At 40.9% G+C, this 19,807-nt stretch overlaps 2 protein-coding genes, 1 long non-coding RNA gene and 1 other non-coding gene across 6 annotated transcripts; 1 reads left to right on the top strand and 3 right to left on the bottom strand.

The window, feature by feature from the left end:
* Position 1: 1 nt before the first annotated feature.
* inavaa (innate immunity activator a) lies at positions 2–9,780 on the bottom strand. 2 transcript variants are annotated; one of them, XM_028021929.1, is made up of 10 exons: positions 9,695–9,780; positions 5,115–5,206; positions 4,492–4,625; positions 4,231–4,353; positions 3,903–4,137; positions 3,776–3,823; positions 3,396–3,609; positions 3,090–3,239; positions 1,677–2,325; positions 2–649 (listed from the first exon to the last, which is right to left on the bottom strand). In XM_028021929.1, exons 2-10 carry the CDS (start codon positions 5,176–5,178, stop codon positions 557–559), a joined length of 1,710 nt encoding a protein of 569 aa, XP_027877730.1. In that variant the 5' UTR covers positions 5,179–5,206; positions 9,695–9,780; the 3' UTR covers positions 2–556. The 2 variants fall into 2 exon arrangements, with proteins under 2 accessions (XP_027877730.1, XP_027877736.1); XM_028021935.1 differs by having other exon boundaries at positions 3,405–3,609.
* A 1,686-nt stretch (positions 9,781–11,466) lies between these two features.
* Positions 11,467–17,335, bottom strand: LOC114147497 (protein FAM107B). Of its 2 annotated transcripts, none has more exons than XM_028021946.1 (5): positions 16,474–17,335; positions 15,046–15,073; positions 13,491–13,641; positions 12,945–13,089; positions 11,467–12,185 (listed from the first exon to the last, which is right to left on the bottom strand). In XM_028021946.1, the coding sequence occupies exons 1-5, from the start codon at positions 16,495–16,497 to the stop codon at positions 12,081–12,083; spliced, it is 453 nt and encodes a 150-aa protein (XP_027877747.1). In that variant the 5' UTR covers positions 16,498–17,335; the 3' UTR covers positions 11,467–12,080. The 2 variants fall into 2 exon arrangements, with proteins under 2 accessions (XP_027877747.1, XP_027877756.1); XM_028021955.1 differs by lacking the exon at positions 16,474–17,335 and adding an exon at positions 15,551–16,459.
* A 434-nt stretch (positions 17,336–17,769) lies between these two features.
* LOC114149549 (small Cajal body-specific RNA 2) lies at positions 17,770–18,077 on the top strand. The gene has a single exon (XR_003596533.1).
* LOC114147509 (uncharacterized) lies at positions 17,826–18,339 on the bottom strand. Its single transcript, XR_003596068.1, has 2 exons — positions 18,079–18,339; positions 17,826–17,970 (listed from the first exon to the last, which is right to left on the bottom strand). It is a non-coding gene; the product is annotated as an uncharacterized LOC114147509 (long non-coding RNA).
* Between the last annotated feature and the right edge of the window lie 1,468 nt (positions 18,340–19,807).

Here is a 19,807-nt window from a genome sequence, read left to right as displayed (position 1 = left end):
CTTGTTTTAAATGTTTTATTATAAATATACAAAAAAGAATTCTCAACACTCACACAATCATGCGGTTAGTTAGAGCACGGCATACTGCAGTTAAAACATTCATCAAACCACTCTAAAAGGTGTCAGCAAGTCATAAAAATAAAAATAAACCATTTAGGTAGGTCCAATAAGGTTTGAAAATTGTTATAAATCTATTTTGCAAGGGAAAAACTTTTTAAATAAATATAGTCAAAATTTATATTAATGTGAAAACCTATATGATGGCTAAAGGAGGTGATGTTTGTGTATAGAAATGTGTGCCAGCCAACAAAAAAACAATCTATGGTCCATTTAACAAATCTTTAAGATTGCATGAGCCTTGCTTTAGCTACAGTCTAATATGAGAGGACCTAAAATAAATAAAGCTGGCGTTCCACCTTACGTTAAATTATAAATAATTACCATACTGGTACCAACAGGTCCGCCTTCTTTGCACCGTGTCAACAATCTCACAGAGAGTCTAAAGTCTCAATAAATACAGAGATAAATAAACGGGAACAAGCTGGACAGGTGCAGGTTACACCTGGCTCACGATTTCAGCATCCTCGGCCACAAACCACTGGACTGGAGTCCCGTCTGAGGCTCTCTGGAGGACCAGGTTACCCGAACCCTGAGGAAAAGGCCATCACATCAGTGACACACACTCAGCAGATGCTGTACGCTGTTTCGTTTATCATGTTATGATATGATACAGATGTTCATGCACCGTGTTTTTGTGATTTTCTTATGTTACTACCACATCATCTATGTAGTTTTAGAGGATCTTATGTGATGGATGAACCCAAGCAGACGGATAATTATACAAAACACTCAGGTGGGAGAATCTGTCAACATTATCTGTGTGACATTTCTGGATGTGCAGCAAACTGCGCAGTTTACTACAAGCCAAGTAGATACAGCGTGGGAAAAGGTCTTCTGGACCAAGATTTAACGACTTGGCTAACATGCTAAACACTATGTGTAGCAGAAAGTTAACACACCCATCATCCTGAATACCTGACACCCACAGTGAAACATGGTAGTCGCAGAGTTATGCTGTGGGGATATTTTTCTTCAGCCGGGACAGAGAAGCTGGTCAGAGTTGTTGACAGAGAACCCCTCCCTCACACTTTCACCACCCAGCTCCACTAGACTAGCAGCAGCAACAATTAGCAAACACCTGGTGGAAATGCGCACCTGCTGAGTCCATCGTACGGACTACTTCTCAGTCTCACTCTTCTAAGTACAGTTGTAAATTACATAATGAAAAGCAGAGTTGTGATGACGCGCTGAAGGTAGAGTGACAGAAAAAGTAGGAGCTTCTTAAAGAGACAGACCAATTTCAAGACATTAAATTACTTAGATTTATTTTATAGGTATTAAAGGTGCCTTAATTTTTAATGAATAACACTCCGGTAATTAAAAATCCAATTAGAATTTAACAGTGGTTGCTACTTTATAGACCCAGAAATGTAGCATAAATCTATGCCATGTGGTTTTTATGCAAAACTGTAAATTAATTAAATTTAGTACGGGTATGTACCAATTTCCCTATAATTACAAAACAGAGATTTTTAGCTCTGCAGACGCAATGGATGGCTACTTATTCCTGTCAGTCACACAGATGTTAACGGTACCAGTGCTTGTTCAGTACCGACCTGTTCAAAGGGGGGCAGGTGAGGAGAGGTCGGGCTCATCACGCTCTGATGTTCTCCACAGCTCGGCCAGAACTTCTGCAGCTGATTCCTCTGGTGCCAGGACTTCAGCTCCTCTGACACGATCTCTCGGGGCAGCAGCCTGACGCTGTGGTTCGGGTAGTCTTTCAGCGAAGGCGTTCGGACCAGCCTGGTGTACGGTGGGGGGGGCTTCAGGATGCTCCTCTGGCACGGAGTTCCTCTTTGCAGATTGTGGACCCCTTGAGTTGCAGTCGGGAAGTCCCTACCCATGTCCGTATCTCGAGGCGACAGAGGCCCGTTTCCTGGTGTGGGTCTGACCTGTCCGGGGCTTTTGTGGGGGCCGCGGAAACAGGACAGCTCCTTCGTCTGGGCCCTGAAGTGGAATCCGTAAGGCGGGGGGCAGAGCTTGGGTATATCGGTGGGTCTGTCCCTTCCAGGAGAGCAGATGAAGGAGGAGGATGAGGAGTGCTCTGAGCTGCTGTCCTCTGAGCTGCACTGGTACGGCCGTGGAGGGGAGAACTCTGGAGAGCGCACCGTGGTTTGTGGGCCGCACCGCTGCAGAGGCGGGCGGACCTGGCCGCTCTCTGAGCCGAGCCGCTCCATGTCGACAGTCAGCTTCTTTTTGGGAAGTCTGTGGAGACATAAGACAATCATTAACTGTAAAAGTACCAGCATAACAAATATGGCAAGCCAGTTTATGACAGTTACACATTGTTTTGAGTATCTATTTTTTTTTTATTCAGTTGTTAATTTTTAGTCTGAGAATGTTCCTCAAACCAGCTGTTCCTCAAACCAGCAATTCACAGTTTTTATTATTTGACTTTGAGTTCTCTTACTTCTGATCTAGCTGAAAATGCTTCGTTTTCATAAATGATAAAAAAAATTATTAATGGATAAAACTTTGTTCATCTGCTCGGCTTTTCATTCAGCAACAAAAGCTGACTTCCTCTCTACCGCCGATTACAGATGCACTTCTCTGATTTTGTAGATAAACCTTCTAACATCTACCTAACTATGAGTGCACTTCCTAACACAGCCATAAAATTACATCCATTGCAGAGACACAGGCTTTGTGAAGTAGAAATGGCAGAAAATGCTTTTTGTGTGTTATGTATTCACATCACATTAAATGTGATATCGGAGAATGTCTTTTTAAAATTTCTCCTTCACGAGATTTGACAAAAAAATCCATTCCAAATGAACCCTACGTCTGCTAAAACCTGTCCAGTCATTACATGTTAAAACATATGAGCATCTCAGACTTCATTATCAATTTAATTCTGACTTGTAAGAATGCTATTTACTCATAACTCAAATATAAAGCATACTATAGGAGCCTGCTGCAGTGCACATGTTGTTAGGCTCTTTTACTTTGGACATGAATGGTCTGTTCACCTGAAGGACTGGGAGTACTGTCGGCGTACGAGCAGCTCTGGAGTGGAGGGGGCGCTGGTGGAGTGGTTGTTTCGTAAAGCAGAGTTCCTGACGAACTGAGTCAGAGGAATCCTGCAGCTCTCTGCAGACACCGGAGCTCCTGCTGGACTACTGCACGCAATAAAGCAGGAACACTCAGAAAGTCAACGGATGCTGTTAAAAATCGCAACCATGTTCACAGTATAAAGCAGGATGTTGTTTTGCTCCAACGTACTTTAAAAACTAACTTTAAAAACCCTGAAAACATTAAATCAGTACGTCTCAAACCTCTCTAACCTGGATCTGCTTCTGCTAGCTGTTTGAGGTTTTGTTGATCTCTGGTAAGGCTGGTCCAGACTGGATTCTTTCCACGGGGAGTTCTGGATTGGAGAGCGTTCATGCTCCACTGCAGGCTGGCCTGGAGACTGATGAGGCAACTGCAGGGGGTCTGAATCTGAGGTGTCCAACACTGGAGGTGAGAGTGGGCAAGACGAATCTACATCTGGAGAGAACAGCAAAACACAAGAAAGAAAATGCTTTTCTCTTACAGAGTCTAACAAGGAAATTTATTTAAAAAAAATAAAACATTTTAAAAGGTCATATTCTGTCTATTTCAGAGTCTGTTTTACAGTGTGATTTTACCTCGGTAACAGATGTGTAAAACTCACCATCATCCAGAGCCACCACATCAGAAAGGGAGCTGTCATCAGACGTATCTGCAGAGAAGATGACACATCTTCGTCACACTCCCTGCATTACGCGGATCGTCCTCCAGGGGGCAGCAGCGTCACTCACCTTTACTCGGGCTCCTTGAGATGGAGATGCATGGTGAATTGCACTCACTCTTGGTCCTGTGCTGGAAAACGGCCTCCTGCAGATCCTTCACTTTCTTCTCTTCCCTTTTGCACTGCTGGAGTCGGCTCTTCTTCTGTGGTTTGCTGAGGTTCTCTTCGAGGGAGAGTTTTCGGGCTGCCTCGTAAATCTGCCGCTGGACTGCCAAGTCAGTTTCCAGAGCTTGTAACTCTGAATCCTGGGATAAAGCGAAACATGGAAACTTATTTCACCCCCCTGCTTATTCTCTTTGCCCATCCACAGCGAGAACCGGCGAGGTGGCGTTTGGTACCTGCTGGTCCTGATGGATCAGACCTTCGTCCAGTTTGAAAGACGCTCCGATCCTCCTCCTAACCCGAGGCGGCTTCTCATCGGGCAGCAGAGGAAAGTCTGAGGGGATTGAGCCAGTCAGTTCCTGTGGAGGCAAATGAGAACGTCGAACGACGGGACAAGAATAAGTCTCACAATAAGAAGTTAAATATTTTGTGTCTGTTTAGAGAGAATGTTAGCTAAAACATTGAACTATCTCCTATGTTTCCAGGGGGTCACCTACCGCCTCCCTGATGCAGAGTTTTCGAAGCTCCAGCAGGCAGAGCTCCAGACGCTCTTCCAGAGATTGATGCTTCAGTTTCAGGGCTCTGGTGTGAGTGGTCGGGTCCTTCAACGGAGAGGTGGGGCTGTCTGGGCCTGCAGCAAATTACAAACACAACATCTTGACTAGCATGGCACCGGCAAACCGATTTCCACGAGTGTTTCTTGGTTTTCATGATGCTGTTTGTTCAATAATGTTCTCCAGAAAACCCGAGGCATTCACAGAACAGCTGTTTTTTTCTTATTATTAACTGAGATTAAATGACACAGAGGTGGACTGTTTTTACTAATTAGTTGCACTCGACTTTAATTAGAGATATTTGAGTAAAGAATGCTCATCCCAAACCGTGAGACAGATGGCCATTCTGTTCACACTAGTTTGTAATAAAGATGTTAAAAACCATGGATCATTCTCCTTCTACTCTACACTTCTATGCTACCTTAACTTGTACTATAAAATATGACTATTGTAGTTTTAATTTGACACAATGTGAAAAAGTAAAATTCCCTAGCAGTAGTGACTTAATCTTGATTTAATCATGTGAACTATGCTGATATTGGATTCCTCTTCAGTGTTGTCTTTACCAGAGTGCAAGATAATCCCACTGTCTGTGTCGCTGATCTCTTCTTTGCTCTCCATGGCTGTCATCTTGACTATCAGTTCTCAAGTTGATCACCTGTTGAGTTAAGCAAAGCGAAAGAGAAAAATAAGACAGCTCACTTAAGAGAATCTTCCTGTGTTTTCCTGCCACATGGCTTCAATCCTCCTCCCTCTGCTGCTTTACTTAACAAAAGTGAATGACTGGTGGGTGTTCTTTTTACACCCTTGTCTCCGTCTCCCACCTCCCCCTCCTCTTCATTTTCTCTCCCATGGCCGGTCACAAAAGATGCAGACCCCCGTGGCTGACTCGGCACATGTGCAGGGGTCAATCTGAATTGTGGCGCCATGGTTACAGGGCACGGGGCGACTGGCCACGGGAGCGTGTCAGCGCGAGTCGTTTCACGGGGCGTTTAAAGAACCTCACAACCAAAACAGAAAGCAAATGGCAGCGGGAGTGACCCCCGAAACCCCCCACTCCCTCCCTTTCTGCACCTGTTCTCCCTCTCTGCACCCCTCCCTTGGTTTCTATTCAACCAGTGTCCCCAGAATCCTCTGGGGGGCTTTGAAGTGGAAGAATGTCCTCGAACACGCAGCATCTCATCACAAGATCCCTGCACGGCGCGAAGCTTCGCTGTTTCACCCAAACACTCTGCAGAGCTGCCGTTCATGTCCTGCTCGGCTGCATCGCTGCTCCTCAGAGAGCATGTGACGGGTAATCAGCAAGAAGAGGCTGCTGAGCGAGGCAACAACAGGAGGAAAACAGGAAGAACAACAAGATATTTTTCTGTAGAGCTGAAACAATTACAGGAGGGTGTGAAAGGATCAGAGAGAAGATGTGCTCTTCATTTTCTTTTTACTTTTATTTCTTTTAAACCAGTAGTTCCCAAACCTTTCAGCTTTTCATCCTCAAAAGTCACCGGGGAGGAGATTGCAACCCTGATTTTCCACAGAGTTAGTTAAGTAATGGCAGCCAATATATCACTTTCATCTCAAAGTATTACTCTCAGATTTAAGCTTTGAAGACTCCACACGTTCCGAATCGTGACCCCAAATGGGGGTGGAAGACAAATTTTGGACCCGCTGAGTTAAACTATTCAAATGAGTTAATAAAGCTAAACATAAGCATGTTTCAAAGTAGCTTCAAAGAATAAGTAAAATTTTAGGATAATTTGGACCTCCAAGCCAAAAGGGGGCTTAAAAATCTGTCAAGGACAAGTTTTCTACAAAGATTTCTGACATTTCTTAAAACTATTTAGGAATCCTACAAAATTCTTCTTTAAAACTTGATTCAAAATTAGGATTTAACAATGGTGGCAGCATTATGTTTCAAAGTTTGTGTAATTATGACATTTTATGTTCACAGTTTGCAAAAAATCTCAAACTACTGATGGTGTTCTGTTTTTTGTAAACACAATGACTTAACGTTCCTCCTTCACCTAGTCTGAAAAAGCTGCAGAAAACCAAAGGTGTAAACCAGAGAATTAAACTTGTCACTACAACATTAGTTGTTTTTTTTAATAGAGAATGCCAAGTGGCTATTTTTAAGCTTAGTGAAAACAAATTTTGTGATTTGGAAAATTTAATTGGCGGCTTACGATTAAACCATGAAACTAGGGGAGTAAATGGACAATAAAACAACGTTAGAAGATCTTTGGTGGTTTACTGATGGGCTCAACAGGAAGAGGGCCCCAGATCATCCTGAGCTCGAGGCCTTGAAAAATCTTGTGTTTTAAAGCATGCCTTTTGTTTTCCTATTAATACCGAGCACAAAGCAGCCTCTGTGTTAATATCAAGTAAACAAACCCTCCAGTGGACAGAAATACAGGATGGGAGGAGGGTTGACATAAAGTCAGACAGCATGCAGACTGTCGCTGAAGCTTTAGCGTCTAATCCCCAACTCCTGTCTGAACTGCTGTGTTTGGAGATTGATATCAGGCCCTTTCCTGTAGCTATGAGGAAGACTCATAGCCCGTGTGAATCAGGACCCTCTGTGACAGGATATTATTGTGCGTCCCACTGCTCTGACCCATTCATTACGGCAGCTCATGTGAACTGACGCAGCCGGCGATCACAATGAGGCAAATGCTCGGCAGCGTGAGTCAGTAAAACAACTTGGCAACAAAAGACCCGTATCAGCCGACCGGGGCCCTCGGAAATCTGCTGCCGCCGCAGTATCTGCTGACAGCTCCGGCTCGTTGGGAAGGAGAGCTGTGTGGAGCTTTAGGCGCGGGGATTTTGGGGGGAATGTTGCTCTCGCAGACACATGGCTCCATGTTGCAGCAATCTGAAAGCTGAAGACATCAACATGAATCAAGCCACAGGCTGGGTAGTGTGGGATTTACCCCACTTACACCTCATAAGTGTCTGAAGAGTTTCATAAGAGTTTGTGGTTGCTCAGCGAGTGAATGGCTGAGTGGGTGGATGGGTTTGGGGTTAGAGTTGCATCTTATTGCCAAAATGCTGATTTGTCATAGAGTTTGTAGAAACCTGAAGCTGTAGGAGTGTTGAAATCTTTCTGGGAGTCAGAGCCAAAAAAAAAAAACCTAGTCGGGATCCTGGTGATAGCAGTGCCTCCACCCTGCAGACCCCACTGATGGAGTCACAAACATCTTAATTGGTGGGACAGTGCCGTCTTCGCTAATGATGACTATCTGTAAACACGTGGAAGGATGAAAGCCACCCCCATCCTCACTGTTCACTGGCCCGCGACGGCATAACATCCACGGAAGTTGATGTTTAGGACAAGACATCATGATGCGTATTTACTGTCTCCCAGACTTCCCACACCGCCCTTTCCCATGAGCCCCTCGGAGCTGCGGGCCGCTGGATTGCAGCCACCACAACTCTGCTCATTACCACTGTGGTCGGGCCTGGAATTACCAACGGGGACCAGTCTCAACTGAGGAAGCAGCGAGGCTCGCATGAAACCAGATCCGGGCCATGCTGGAACCCTATAATTAAGATTTTCCTGCTGAATGCTGATACTATGCGAGAAAACCCAAACGACTTTACAGCTCGCTTTTATTTCAGCCTGACGGAAAGCCAAAATCCATCCAGCAAAAAAAGGGGATCAGCTCCATGCGAAGCACGGGCCGCTGGAGGAGAGAAGTGCACGGATATGGTGGAGCGACAGAGAAAAGGGAGGAGGTGCTGGATTACGAAAGGAGGCACAAGAAAGACAGACGTTTGCAGAGATATCGAAGGAAAATTCAGCAAGGAGGCCGTAAAGACAAGTAGTTCACAAACTGTTCCTGTGAGCAGCCAACAGCAGTAATAATTAAGCACCGTGCCAGCCTCCTCCCAGTCACCGAAGGCCATATGCTGTCCAGACCTCTGTCACAGCCCAATGACAAGAACCAATAAGAGACCGGCGTCATTGTTCTCCAGAGGCTGAAGGATTGAACACTGTACCTCAGTGTCCTTTCTGAGGCCTCTGACAGAGCGACCACTTCAGGTCACCGGTTGGATGGAGTTACAGCTCAAGCACAGTCACAAAAAAAAAGACAAAAGAGGCAGGGCGCTTCAGTGGCAATAATAAAAGCACAGAGGTGTTGGGGGGACAACACTTCCCGTCTGTTAACATGTGGAATAGAGGAGATCTTGTTTATTCTGCTGCTGAGGAGACAAGCAGGCACAAACAAAACCGCCTGTTGCTCCACAGGAGTCCTAGAGAGTGAAAACATCCAAGTTTCATTCAGCAGACAGCAAACTGTGACTAACTCGCATCTATTTACAGCATAATTTGACCATGCTGCTTTATTTTTATTGCTTTTAGCTGATTTAACTGTTCCAAACCGGATTTAAAAAAATATTAAAATCCTTCGATGGGCGTAGATTATACAAACAAGATGAGTAGGATGGAGTGAGAAATAACTTGGGTGTGCCTGTGCATGTAATTTATTGACTAATAGCTGCACAAACTTGTTTCTTAAAGTTTTTGCACACTTTTAATAGTTTGCTCTTTGGCATCCGTTTTTGTGCGGATGCCACAAAAAGCACAGACGTTTTCTAAATAATGCACTGTTGTAAATATGTATTTCAAGGCTGTTGTATGATGTTTTCTGCCATTCTGAACAAATTACCCAAAAAGTGTTAGAACTGATGTTTTAATATAAATCTTAATAACAACAAAAAAGTGCTGCATTCAAAACTCAGCGTTTAAAATAATCAAAAGTCAACATAAATACACAACATGACATGAATCCAATGTAGATCCAGTGTTAACGTACCAAGAGGAGACATTATATAGACTTCTAGCGATTGCAATCCACTTTGTGGAGTTAAAAATGGCTATGAAATGTAAATCACGGCTGTTAGCCTTCATTTAGACACATTGCATGTTGTTAAAAGTTCAATGTTAGTAGGCTCGTTGTGTGAAAGTTTATTTCTCAGATATAAAAAGTTCTTACACCCCCGGCTTCCAAGACAGAGCTTTACTTTCCTTTACTTTCCATTAAGCTGCTTAAACAGCTCAAACTTTACCCTCCTCGTCCTTTTCATGGATTCTTCCGCTCGTACCGTTTAGACGTTGTTATTAAGCTACAGAAAACAGTTTTTTCCCTACCAGGTAGTTGGTGTTGTTCTCCTCTACAGCATCCTTTCTGCAGCCGCAGCAGCTTTAAAGACTTTCTCCGTTTGGATGTGAGGAGCGCCTGGGACATCTGCTCAGGCAGGACAACTCCACTCCCCACGAAGGGGGCAATAATCCGAACTGATATTTAAGCAAATAATAGTTACTAAAAAGCGACTATTACAAACATAGCGTCCTCTTTTACTATTTTTGAAAAACTTTATTTTATAATTTCAGGTGCTTTGAATTATCTGTGCATATATTTTTGTTTTAACCACACCCTCCCCCCTACTGTTGTTGGAAATGGTTTCGTCCAGCTCCGATGACTTCCCAGGCACGCGTCTGTCTACAGAGAAGAGGAGGGGGCTTTTAATTGAAAAGAGGCACAAAAGAATAAGAGTGGCTCTGAGGTAGACACTGGTTTCACTGAAACACGAACAGCTGACGAGTAAGTAGTGGGAAATAATAAAGCACTAACCTCGTTTCTTTACCGTGGCGGTGAAAGGTCGTCACTGGATTTAAGTTACTTTACGTAAACAAATGAAGCGCAAATCGCTCGACTCCAACATTTAATTGAGATAATATAAATAATTATAATAAAACCAAAATCAACTTAAAACACATTTACGAATTTTTTTTTTTTTCGTCTACAGAAGTTAGTGGACCAGTTTTCTTTTCAGACATTTATTTCCAGGACGTAACAAATGCAACTAAAAGCTGTGCGTCAAAGTGTAACTTTGTGCTTTGTCACGAAAGAGTAAGACTTTATAAAAGTAAGAGGATCCAGAGCAGAACAGCATAAAGAGGTTCAATGTCATTTCCTTAAGCATCTATCTCTGCTAAACAGCCCAACAAAACATGATCGCTGTGGATAGACTTGTTTTACTTTCAGATTTATTGCAACGAGGAGCAGTTTTAAATAAAATAAGATGTATACAAACAGACCAGATTTCATCTTTTCACCCCACTGATCTTCTTTTCCCTTCAAGATATCAGAGAAAGCATATTTGTAGTCATAACTTTTGAGTCCCTGAATCTTTAAAATGAGATTTTTTTTTAAACAATAAAAAATCTGTTGTCTGAATACATATAAATGCATGTCAAAGCTACTCTTATATGAAGAGTCTTATTCTAATTTATAAAATTAGAAAACTTTCACTAGGCCATAATCAATTCACTGGCCACAACTTTAAGTATCAATTAATGCTTTAAGTCCTAAGTGTAGGTATTTTTTAAATAGGAGTTCATTTCTGTCACTTGAAAGAAGACAAATAAAATGGAACTCTATGACTGAGTTTTCATTATGTAATAATTTAAACTTTCAAAGTCATAATTACAAGATTCAGTCATATACATCTTATTGCTAACTATTCGATTCAAAGTTAAATTTCAGTGTTTAAAGTCATACTATCAGATTCAGTCATGATTATGAGGTTCAATGAATTATGTCTTGAATTTGCCGCTGAAATGCTCCAAGAAATAACTCTACAAGGTCGATTTGAGCCCTCAGCTGGAGCCGTCTGTGACCATCCAGAATGTCTCCAGTGCTTTAACCAGACCCTGGGGCGTTCCCAGCTTACACGTTCCTGAAAGCCTCCAGCAGATGGCCTGTTCTTTCTCCTCTCAGCCCACGATGGAATGAAAAGATTAGCTAATTAAACGAAGTCCCACATCCCTGTGAAAGAACCATGAGCGTCCTGAGGGACAAGAGCTGCCTGCAAATCAATGCTTCTTTCAATAGCTCTGGTACAGAAACGCATCAGTCCAAACCATAAAATTTTTTATTTCCACAGCACTCTCTCTCTCTCTCACACACACACACACACACACACACACAGAGACAAACTAAAAATCAAAAAGCCATGACAGAAACAAGTAAACAAACTTGTAGTTTTTGTAATGTGGGGAGGTTCGTCTTACTAATATAAAACAGTGCTGTTGAAAATATTTCTTTTAATACTTACATTGTAAAGGATCTGACATAACACGACATGATGATATTAGGACTGAAACAGAAAACTGAGGATGGAACAGGCATAAAAAACATTCAGAATCAGAACATTGTTGCCTTCATTCAGCCAATAATAATCCATGAGTTTTAGTAAAAAAAAAAAAAAGAAAAACAACTGAGCACTTCACCCCTCACCAAGAACAAAACTGTGACTGAGTTGGGTTTTTTTTTTAAACAAAAAATATTCCTTTGAAAGGTGGACAAAGTTTTAGCCTCCAGAAATAAATTTCTCATTACAATTAACAGCGAATTAGCAAATGTTAAATTACGCCGGTGTCTCTGGTTTGTTGTTGCAGCTAGGCAGGCTGTGTGCAGAAAATATTTTTAGGGCCACAACGGTGAGAGGCCGCACTGGCTGATGGGAGCAGATCAGGACTGATCGAACGTCTGTGTGCGCCTCAGGTTCTCTCTGACGCGAACAAACTCTGGGATCTTGTTCTGGTTTTCCCGCTGCCTTATCTCCTCCTGCTCATACTGTAGAAACAGGTTGAGTTGGACACAGAAAAAAAAAACAACAACTTTGACATGAAATTTTGTTAAGAAATTCCACAAATTTCAATGTTTTTTGATACAGAGATTACGTGGGATAGACAAACACAAAGTCGGACAGGATTGTGAAGTGGAAGGAAAATAATATGTGAGTTTCAATATTATTTATTTGCTTTTTTAAGTAACAACATCTGCAACTATTTAGCTTTATGTCTCAAATATCATTCACTTTTAAGTGTTAGCAGAGATTCTCCATTGAAGCTACACTTTGACTTTCCTAACACATGATTAAACTTTGATCTTGTTTTTCTTCCAGTGTTGCAAATCAACTCGTGTCGATTCAGCTCTCTATACCAATCATCTTACTGTGTTTGCTGTTGTTCATTTTTCTAGGATGATGAATTGAACGATTCTCCACGAGGTGTTCAAAGCTTGGAATATTGTTTTATGACCCAACCACAATTGGTTTATGCTAAGTTACAGTAGGGCTGACTTTCTGTTTATTAAACAAGTGGCTTTGGAAATAATTTTGATCTAATCAGACTTAAGAGTGGTGAATTAAAATGCACACCACAGTTTCCAGGCTTTAATTTGGAAAAAACATTGCCACTTCCACTTCACAATTGGATTCTTCTTTGGTTTGGACGTTCATTTAAAGTCTCAATAAATTAAACATATTTTGTGCGCCGCTGTGGGGATTAATAGTCTGGGGAATCACGTCTCGGCGGTCTCTGAGTTCCTGACCTCTTGTAGCTTCTGCTGCCTCTTTCGGAGCTCCGTCTCCAGGTCGGAGGGCCGTCGTTGGGCCATCTCCTCCTCCCTGTGCAGCTCCAGTCTGCGCTGCTCCAGAACCCGCTTCAGTTCTGGCTTCTCCTCCAGCAGCAGGCCTCTGAGCAGCCACAACCGTAGAGCGCTCACTCAGACAAGAAACAACCAGACACTCTAACAACAACGTGCAGTCGGTGTTTGACCGAGGGCCGGCCCACGATGTAACCAAATTTGAAGGCAGATTAGGGCAGTTTCTGGCATGAGAGCCCAGAAATAAATTGGAATTAACACAAGACAGGTTGACAAACACGCCACTGACACACATGCTAAGAGAAAACTTCATAGTTGGAAAGTTATGTTGACAGTCCAACATCAACACATTATTTAAAGGTATTTATTCACAAATTTTTCACGTCATCTAAGGCAAAGTGACTGATGTGATAACCAGGCAGTACAGATTTTATTGTTTTTACTGCCATTGTTGGCTCACTGGCACGACTTGGCTGGTTTTACTTCACTTACCGTTTGTGGCTGAGCAGCAGCTCCCGGTGGAGGTGCTGGTAGCTCGGCGTCTCTGCTGAGGAGCCGTTGATTTTTCTGAGCTGAATGATTTCAGATCCGCTGCCGTCGACTGCAGAATTATGAGCCAGAGACAAAGGTCCAACGGGCATCTCTAAGGAACAGTTGAGAAGATGTCAAAGTTAGCGCTTAGACAACTTGGAAATGTTAAAACCATGCTTAGTTTGACTGTGCACTATAATAAACTTGCGGATTGGTAAATAATAAATAATTGGTAAAATTGAATAGAAAGTGTTCTGATTAAGTAGTAAATGATAAAGATAACTTTATCTATTACCAGTCTAACACCCACCATGTTTTATTGCTAGATTAGTTAATTTGCTCAGTCCATGCCTCAAATCCACTACATAATAAAAATGAAATAAATAAATAAAATTGTCACCTAAATTTTGATTCCTCTGTCAATTTCTTTTAGTATCAGCCAAATACTTTCCCCCAACTGTGTCATTTTTAGGGCCAAAAAGATTAATCAGATTGATTACTGAAATAGCTAATTGTTAGCTAATTGATTAATTGTTAACTGGACTTTATAGACTCAGAAAGAGGACATTTGGTGAAAGAACAACATATTCAGAGCAGTAATTAATACAAAACTGTACGACTACATGTACATTTAATATTAAAAAAAACTTCATTTGTAAATATTTTACACCCAGAAGCAGCAGTTTTAGCATTTCATATTCTGTAATGAAATTCTCCAGTTAAGGGTCTTCATTAATTGGTTAATGCAAAATATAATCAGCCCTACATTGTACTGATATTAAGTTGATCAGAAAGGGCCGAACTTTTCACATGTTGATGTTAAAAGTATTTTCTTTAGTATACTTTAGCATTTTAATAACTCTAGATGCGCTAAATGATGTTACTGTATTTTAGGCAATAACATTTTTACTTTTTTACTTAAAAGAGGAATTAAATTATTTGTTTGCATTTTTTAACTGTTTTTGATACTATATGAAAGAAGCTTATTTAATTCTACAGATTAGATGAAAAATCTGTAGAATTTGCCAAAAATTTATAGCCAATTAATCAGTAGAATAATCAATAGAGTGATTGATAACTAAAACAGTTATGGCCCGACTCATATTTACACTGCTTAACAGTTTCTTTTGTTTTTTTACATACTTAAACTAATTTTTCTCCTTTATCGTGTGGCGATTTTCAATGTTCATCACTAACTCCACAGTCTGCCAAATATTACAACAACATAATAAACAAAGCCCCCCTCCACAGACACAGGAGCACTTTTATATTCAACATATATGGGAATTTAAGAGAGGCTAAAGCAGGTTTCTAATTTAGTCTAAAATTTATTTGTGCCCATGCATGTTTTCTCCTTAATAGTGTGCCAATTTTGCAACACTTTTTGCATTAAAAACATTCTGATATGGCTTTTAGTTGTTGTTCACCACCCCAAGACAACCAGTGGCCCCCCTATTTGGCCCTTTGAAAATACTTTGCACCCTCTTTCCCCCCCTGTGCTCGTGCTTTATGATACCTCTTTTGTGATTTCCATATCCTGGTTTCTGTGAAAATTGAAATGAGAGAGAGAGAGAGAAAACAATCGGGTTAATAATATTTCTGGTAAATTATTTTTTAAAATTTTCTTTTTACAATCTAACAGGGTGTAAAGCATGGCTCTGCTCTCCTGAGCCAGAAGGGTTGAGTTAAATCATCTCTGTTTCGTGCATCTTCTTGGATAAAAGATATAATTAGATAAAGGCTAAAAAAGACAGTGGCTGCCGTGCTGCTTAAGCAGGTCAGCTTTGTTTACAGAGGTGATATAACAGCCCCCGTCACAGGCGCGTGTCGCTTTGGTCCGACAGTCTTCATACAAAGCAAGAATATAGTTTACATATTCCTCGTGTATTTCAGTGCAAACAAAGCAGCATACCGTATAAAAGCCTCTGTTACAAATCACACAGTGACCCCGAGCCCGTGCACTGAAATCAGATAACCTGAAGGAAGAGGATCATGCCAAGCGGACGGCAGATGGTACTTACTGTCTGAGCAGCCAGCTTCAAAGTCGGAGCAACCAATTGGTTTTTTTGTTGAAGAAGTTTCTGTGGAAAACTGCCCCGTTGCTGAGCATAATAATCCTCTGGCTTTTTGTCTCCAGGGATTGTGCCTTTCACTTTTTCTGTCGCGGACACACACACAGTAACCCTCCCTATCCTGTTTCTCCCCGGGGCCCGCTGCAAGAAAGCTGAGCTGAGAGATAAAGTGTCAGGTGTCTGATCTGATAGAAGTCATTGTTCCAAGTCAAACCTGCAGATCTGACGAGAAACTCCCACAGATAAACTAGTCCATCTGATTTACATCTTTTGATGACAGGGAAACATTGCAGTGGAGCAAACTAATTTAATTTAACAAAAGAAAAAGCAGAACTGGGCAGAGTAACACATCCAGTGGGTTTTGGTTCAGTAGATAAGCATGCGATGTAGCTGAAAAGCTGAAATTTAAATGCATTTGTTTATTTTAAAAACCTAAAAAAGGAAACATCCTGGCGTGCAGTTGCAATGCCATAGCGACAGCCTCATTATGTAATCATTTTCAGTAGGTTAAATATAAAGTTAGGTTTGCAATGTTTTTTATGTTAAATTACTAGCATAACTCCTACTAGTATAAGTGTGGATTATTAAAAGGACAATACACATCAAATTTTTTGGATATTGATTAAAAACAGCAGCACAGACTGTACTATTCAAACATATAACACTACATAAGGAACAGATGTAATATTTTCTATCATCCTTTTCTCAGTAACAAAAGTTTCTGCACAGATATCAATCTAAACCATTTCTGCAACTCAATGTGAGCCGACCAAAATTCAGCCAAACGTCAGGTAGATGGCCACCAGACCAGACGCTGACCTCTCTCTTTCCTCCACGACTGCGATCTAAGAAAACAGTCAGCAGTAACTCACTTTTTTAACACCTGATCCATCCATGGCAGGATGATGGAGCTCCACTGTTTTCCCCGTCCCAGTCACGGTGCTTCAGGTTCAATCCATCATTAAAAGGAGTCCCACGACCTCGCTCAGTCTGATCTGTTTCTTTCCTCCATTCAAGGTCACCATGTCGTTGTTGGTGAGGGACCTAAAGGTTCGGTGTGCTGCTAGCAGCATTCGGTGGCAGTAGGCTCTCAAATCTTATTATGCCATTCAAGATTACCTCACAACCCCCCACAGGGCTCACAATCCTAGATAAGTTAATTACCTCAGACGCAAATACAGCTTAAAACTAATGTGGGGCTGGGCTATTATCAGTTGACTCCTCTCTCAAAGAACAACAGTGGTTACCTGGTAAATGTGGCTTTTGGGCTGGAACAATTAACCTCCCCCTTAAGTCCCTACACCAAGTTAAAGATGGTAAAATCCTTTCTAACGTGGCGGTTCTGTTGCAAATCCAAAACGTTTTGGTATGTTCTGTGTTAAAGTTGAATTGATGATGTTTTTTCTCAAACTGAATTAAAAATACTGATAAGAGGAAAATGATTGAGCAGATGTAATTTGTGTTGACATCTAGTCAGGTCTGTTTTCCATATCTGTTGACTGATATTATCTATAGCAAACAACTAAGGAAATTATTCCATCATCTAAAGCATTATTATATTTAACTACATACATGTATGGTGCTATGTATTTGTCATTATGTTGTTGCTTCTTTTTAAAAATATATATACATATTTAAAAAGACATAATTTGTAGATAGAACAGTTTTCTAATTTTCTTTCTTTATTATAATAGTTATTCCCAAATAATTAGCCCAAATACTTGTAACTAGTTGCTGTTTATATACTTTTGCATTTTGATAGTTTTTGTGCCTTTTTATTAATAAAGAAAAAAAATTCTGTTTTATTTTTAATTATTCTTTCTCCCATTAAGTTTTGCCTTTTCACATATTTTGTATATCAATGTCCTTTGCAAACGCTGATATAAAGTCAGAAATTAAATGTTTACACCAATAAAGAAATAAAAGTTTTACGTTTCATTGTGGTTGGATGTGCTGTCATGCACTTTTTTTCGTTTTTACTTTCTATAGAACTAAAAAATTCTTAGTTAATTCTTTTTAAGTAAACAAAATAATTAAAACGAAATTAAATTAGGTTGTTGTTCTCATCAATGACCACAAGAGGGCAATGTCCCACAGTTTGTTACTTATGTCCCATAATTCCACGCGGCCGTTACCTTTTAATCCGGATGCGGAAGTGCGTAATCCCCACAGTGTGAATGGAGAGCGCGTGTGTGAGTGTATGATGAGTGTGTGTCTGTCTTTCTGTTATAACCTACACAGTGATCTTATTTGATCCGACCCGAGTTGGGCTCTGCTCCGGTCGGAGATGATAGGAAACGCGCTCTGCAGCCTCCGTGGCGGTGAGCAGCCGGCGAGAAACAACCCTCACAGGCCCCCCACGCTTCGTGCTGTGGTCAGAAGTGATGAATTGATCAGATATACTAGTTCTGGTTGGGCCCGAGCTTTGCTTCGGGCCTCACGATGGACAATGAGTCCAGAGGCGATTCTGATCTCACCACAGCCGAGGAAAAGCGAGGAAACCTGGACACGGTTCCCAAAGCCGGGAAAAGATGACTGACTTTAGTTTCAGTGTCGTCCAGGCCTGATTAAGTCTAGATAAAGAAAACAACGCCATATAAGCCTGTTTTCAGCATTCCTGCCCCGCACCTCATGCTCTAGTTGTTCCCTCCCTCGTGTAAGGAGCCTTGGGGCTCCTGCGTCTCTGCCTTTACATCTGCCATTTTCTTTGTTCACTCCTAAAGTCCTCCCTCTCTTCTTCTTTCGTTTTTTATTGGCGGCTGGCATCCAACTTAAGGTGCATTTACCGCCACCTACCAGACTGGAGTGTGGTCATCAGAGATCTCAGAGGGAATTAAATCCACCTCAATGATGTGTAGGATGTGCAAATTCACATCCTAACACACTCATTAATACCTGAATTAATGCATGAGCATACACTGGCATACACACAAATACGACTCATTAACCCAGTGTTATTTAAGAACCTAAATAAGAGATTTCTAACATAACTTGATTTATTATCTAATAGACTAATCATAGACAGTCCTATATTCTTTCTACTTAGTAACGACTTTAAAATCTGGCGTTCCTCTGAGTATTTATCACATTCTAACAAGACTCCTCCCTCTCTTTCTTTACTTTCTGGTGTTATACACTGCTCAAAAAAATAAAGGGAACACTTAAACAGGTGTTTCACACTTAAAGTGTTCCCTTTATTTTTTTGAGCAGTATACATCCCTCCCTTCTTCCATTGTATCCTCCTCTCCTTTCCTCATTGTGTTTTCTGCATAGTTTTTTTTTAATGGGATAGTAACTTTACCCCATAAATGTCCTTCATTGAAGAAATTCAGGTGTGAGCAAAGTGACAAGCAAATCGAATCGTGCAGTTGTGTAAAAGTATACAATTAGAAGTAACATACTAAACAAGGGCAAAGTTACAATAAGAAAAGGCTAGTTTTTAAAAATGGCAAATAGTCTAATTCGAAGAAATGCACAACTGAGTAGGATAACTACAAGCATAAACATGGACATGTATATTTGTAAAAAAAAAAAAAAAAACAGACTATAAGAAGTGAGGGGAGGAAAAAACTCAAATTGGAATGTGCAAATGACAACAGAAATCCACCTATCCGTTATCCAACATGCTTATCCTCTGAGGGATCACCTGCCTGCCTGATTGATTGATTGATTTGGGTGCTAAAAAGAGCATGTTGGTAGTGATATTATGTCAGATATTGAAGCTGTGTAATAGTTTATATGAAGCATATAGTATCATTTCAGGTGCACAGCGACCTGCGCAATCCGGTGGACACATTGTGTTACAAATACCTCTGTATTTAAAATATTTTTTTAAAGGTAGGATATTCTCATAAAAGGATTAGCGCAAACATCTGCGATTGCTTTTCATTTTAAATGGATAGGATATTCTGATGAAGGAAGTGATATTTTTGCGTTTTGTATGTACAGTGAACCCTCATTTTTCGCGGGGGTTACGTTCCCAAAAGAACCCGAGATAGGCGAAATCCGCGAAGTAGTAACCTTTATTTTTTTTATGTATAATTATTATACAATGAAATACTCCATAATACATTGAAAACAAAGAACAAAACCTTTTTACAGGCCCAAACATTTGTTTAACAAATAAAAAGTACTGTATAAACTTTTTTTTTTTTTTTTTACAAATAACTACTGTACTGTAAAATAATTTTAATACGAACTGAAGGC

This window comes from Xiphophorus couchianus, chromosome 1 (assembly GCF_001444195.1).
Source record: "Xiphophorus couchianus chromosome 1, X_couchianus-1.0, whole genome shotgun sequence".
Classification (NCBI taxonomy): Eukaryota; Metazoa; Chordata; class Actinopteri; order Cyprinodontiformes; family Poeciliidae; genus Xiphophorus; species Xiphophorus couchianus.
Note: the sequence above shows the minus strand (reverse complement) of the source record. Positions and strands in the feature narration are given on the sequence as shown.

What these genes read in the sequence shown, in the direction of transcription:
- inavaa (XM_028021929.1), bottom strand. Translation starts at nt 5,178, where the DNA reads ATGACAGCCATGGAGAGCAAAGAAGAGATCAGCGACACAGACAGTGGG. An exon ending in AGCAGATCCAGGTTAGAGAG is followed by an intron (nt 3,240 to 3,395) that starts GTTTGAGACGTA and finishes TATTGCGTGCAG; the next exon opens with TAGTCCAGCAGGAGCTCCGG. An exon ending in ACCTGCCCCCCTTTGAACAG is followed by an intron (nt 650 to 1,676) that starts GTCGGTACTGAA and finishes CCTTTTCCTCAG; the next exon opens with GGTTCGGGTAACCTGGTCCT.
- LOC114147497 (XM_028021946.1), bottom strand. Translation starts at nt 16,497, where the DNA reads ATGGATGGATCAGGTGTTAAAAAA. An exon ending in ATATGGAAATCACAAAAGAG is followed by an intron (nt 13,642 to 15,045) that starts GTATCATAAAGC and finishes ACTGTTCCTTAG; the next exon opens with AGATGCCCGTTGGACCTTTG. An exon ending in GGCAGCAGAAGCTACAAGAG is followed by an intron (nt 12,186 to 12,944) that starts GTCAGGAACTCA and finishes CTGTTTCTACAG; the next exon opens with TATGAGCAGGAGGAGATAAG.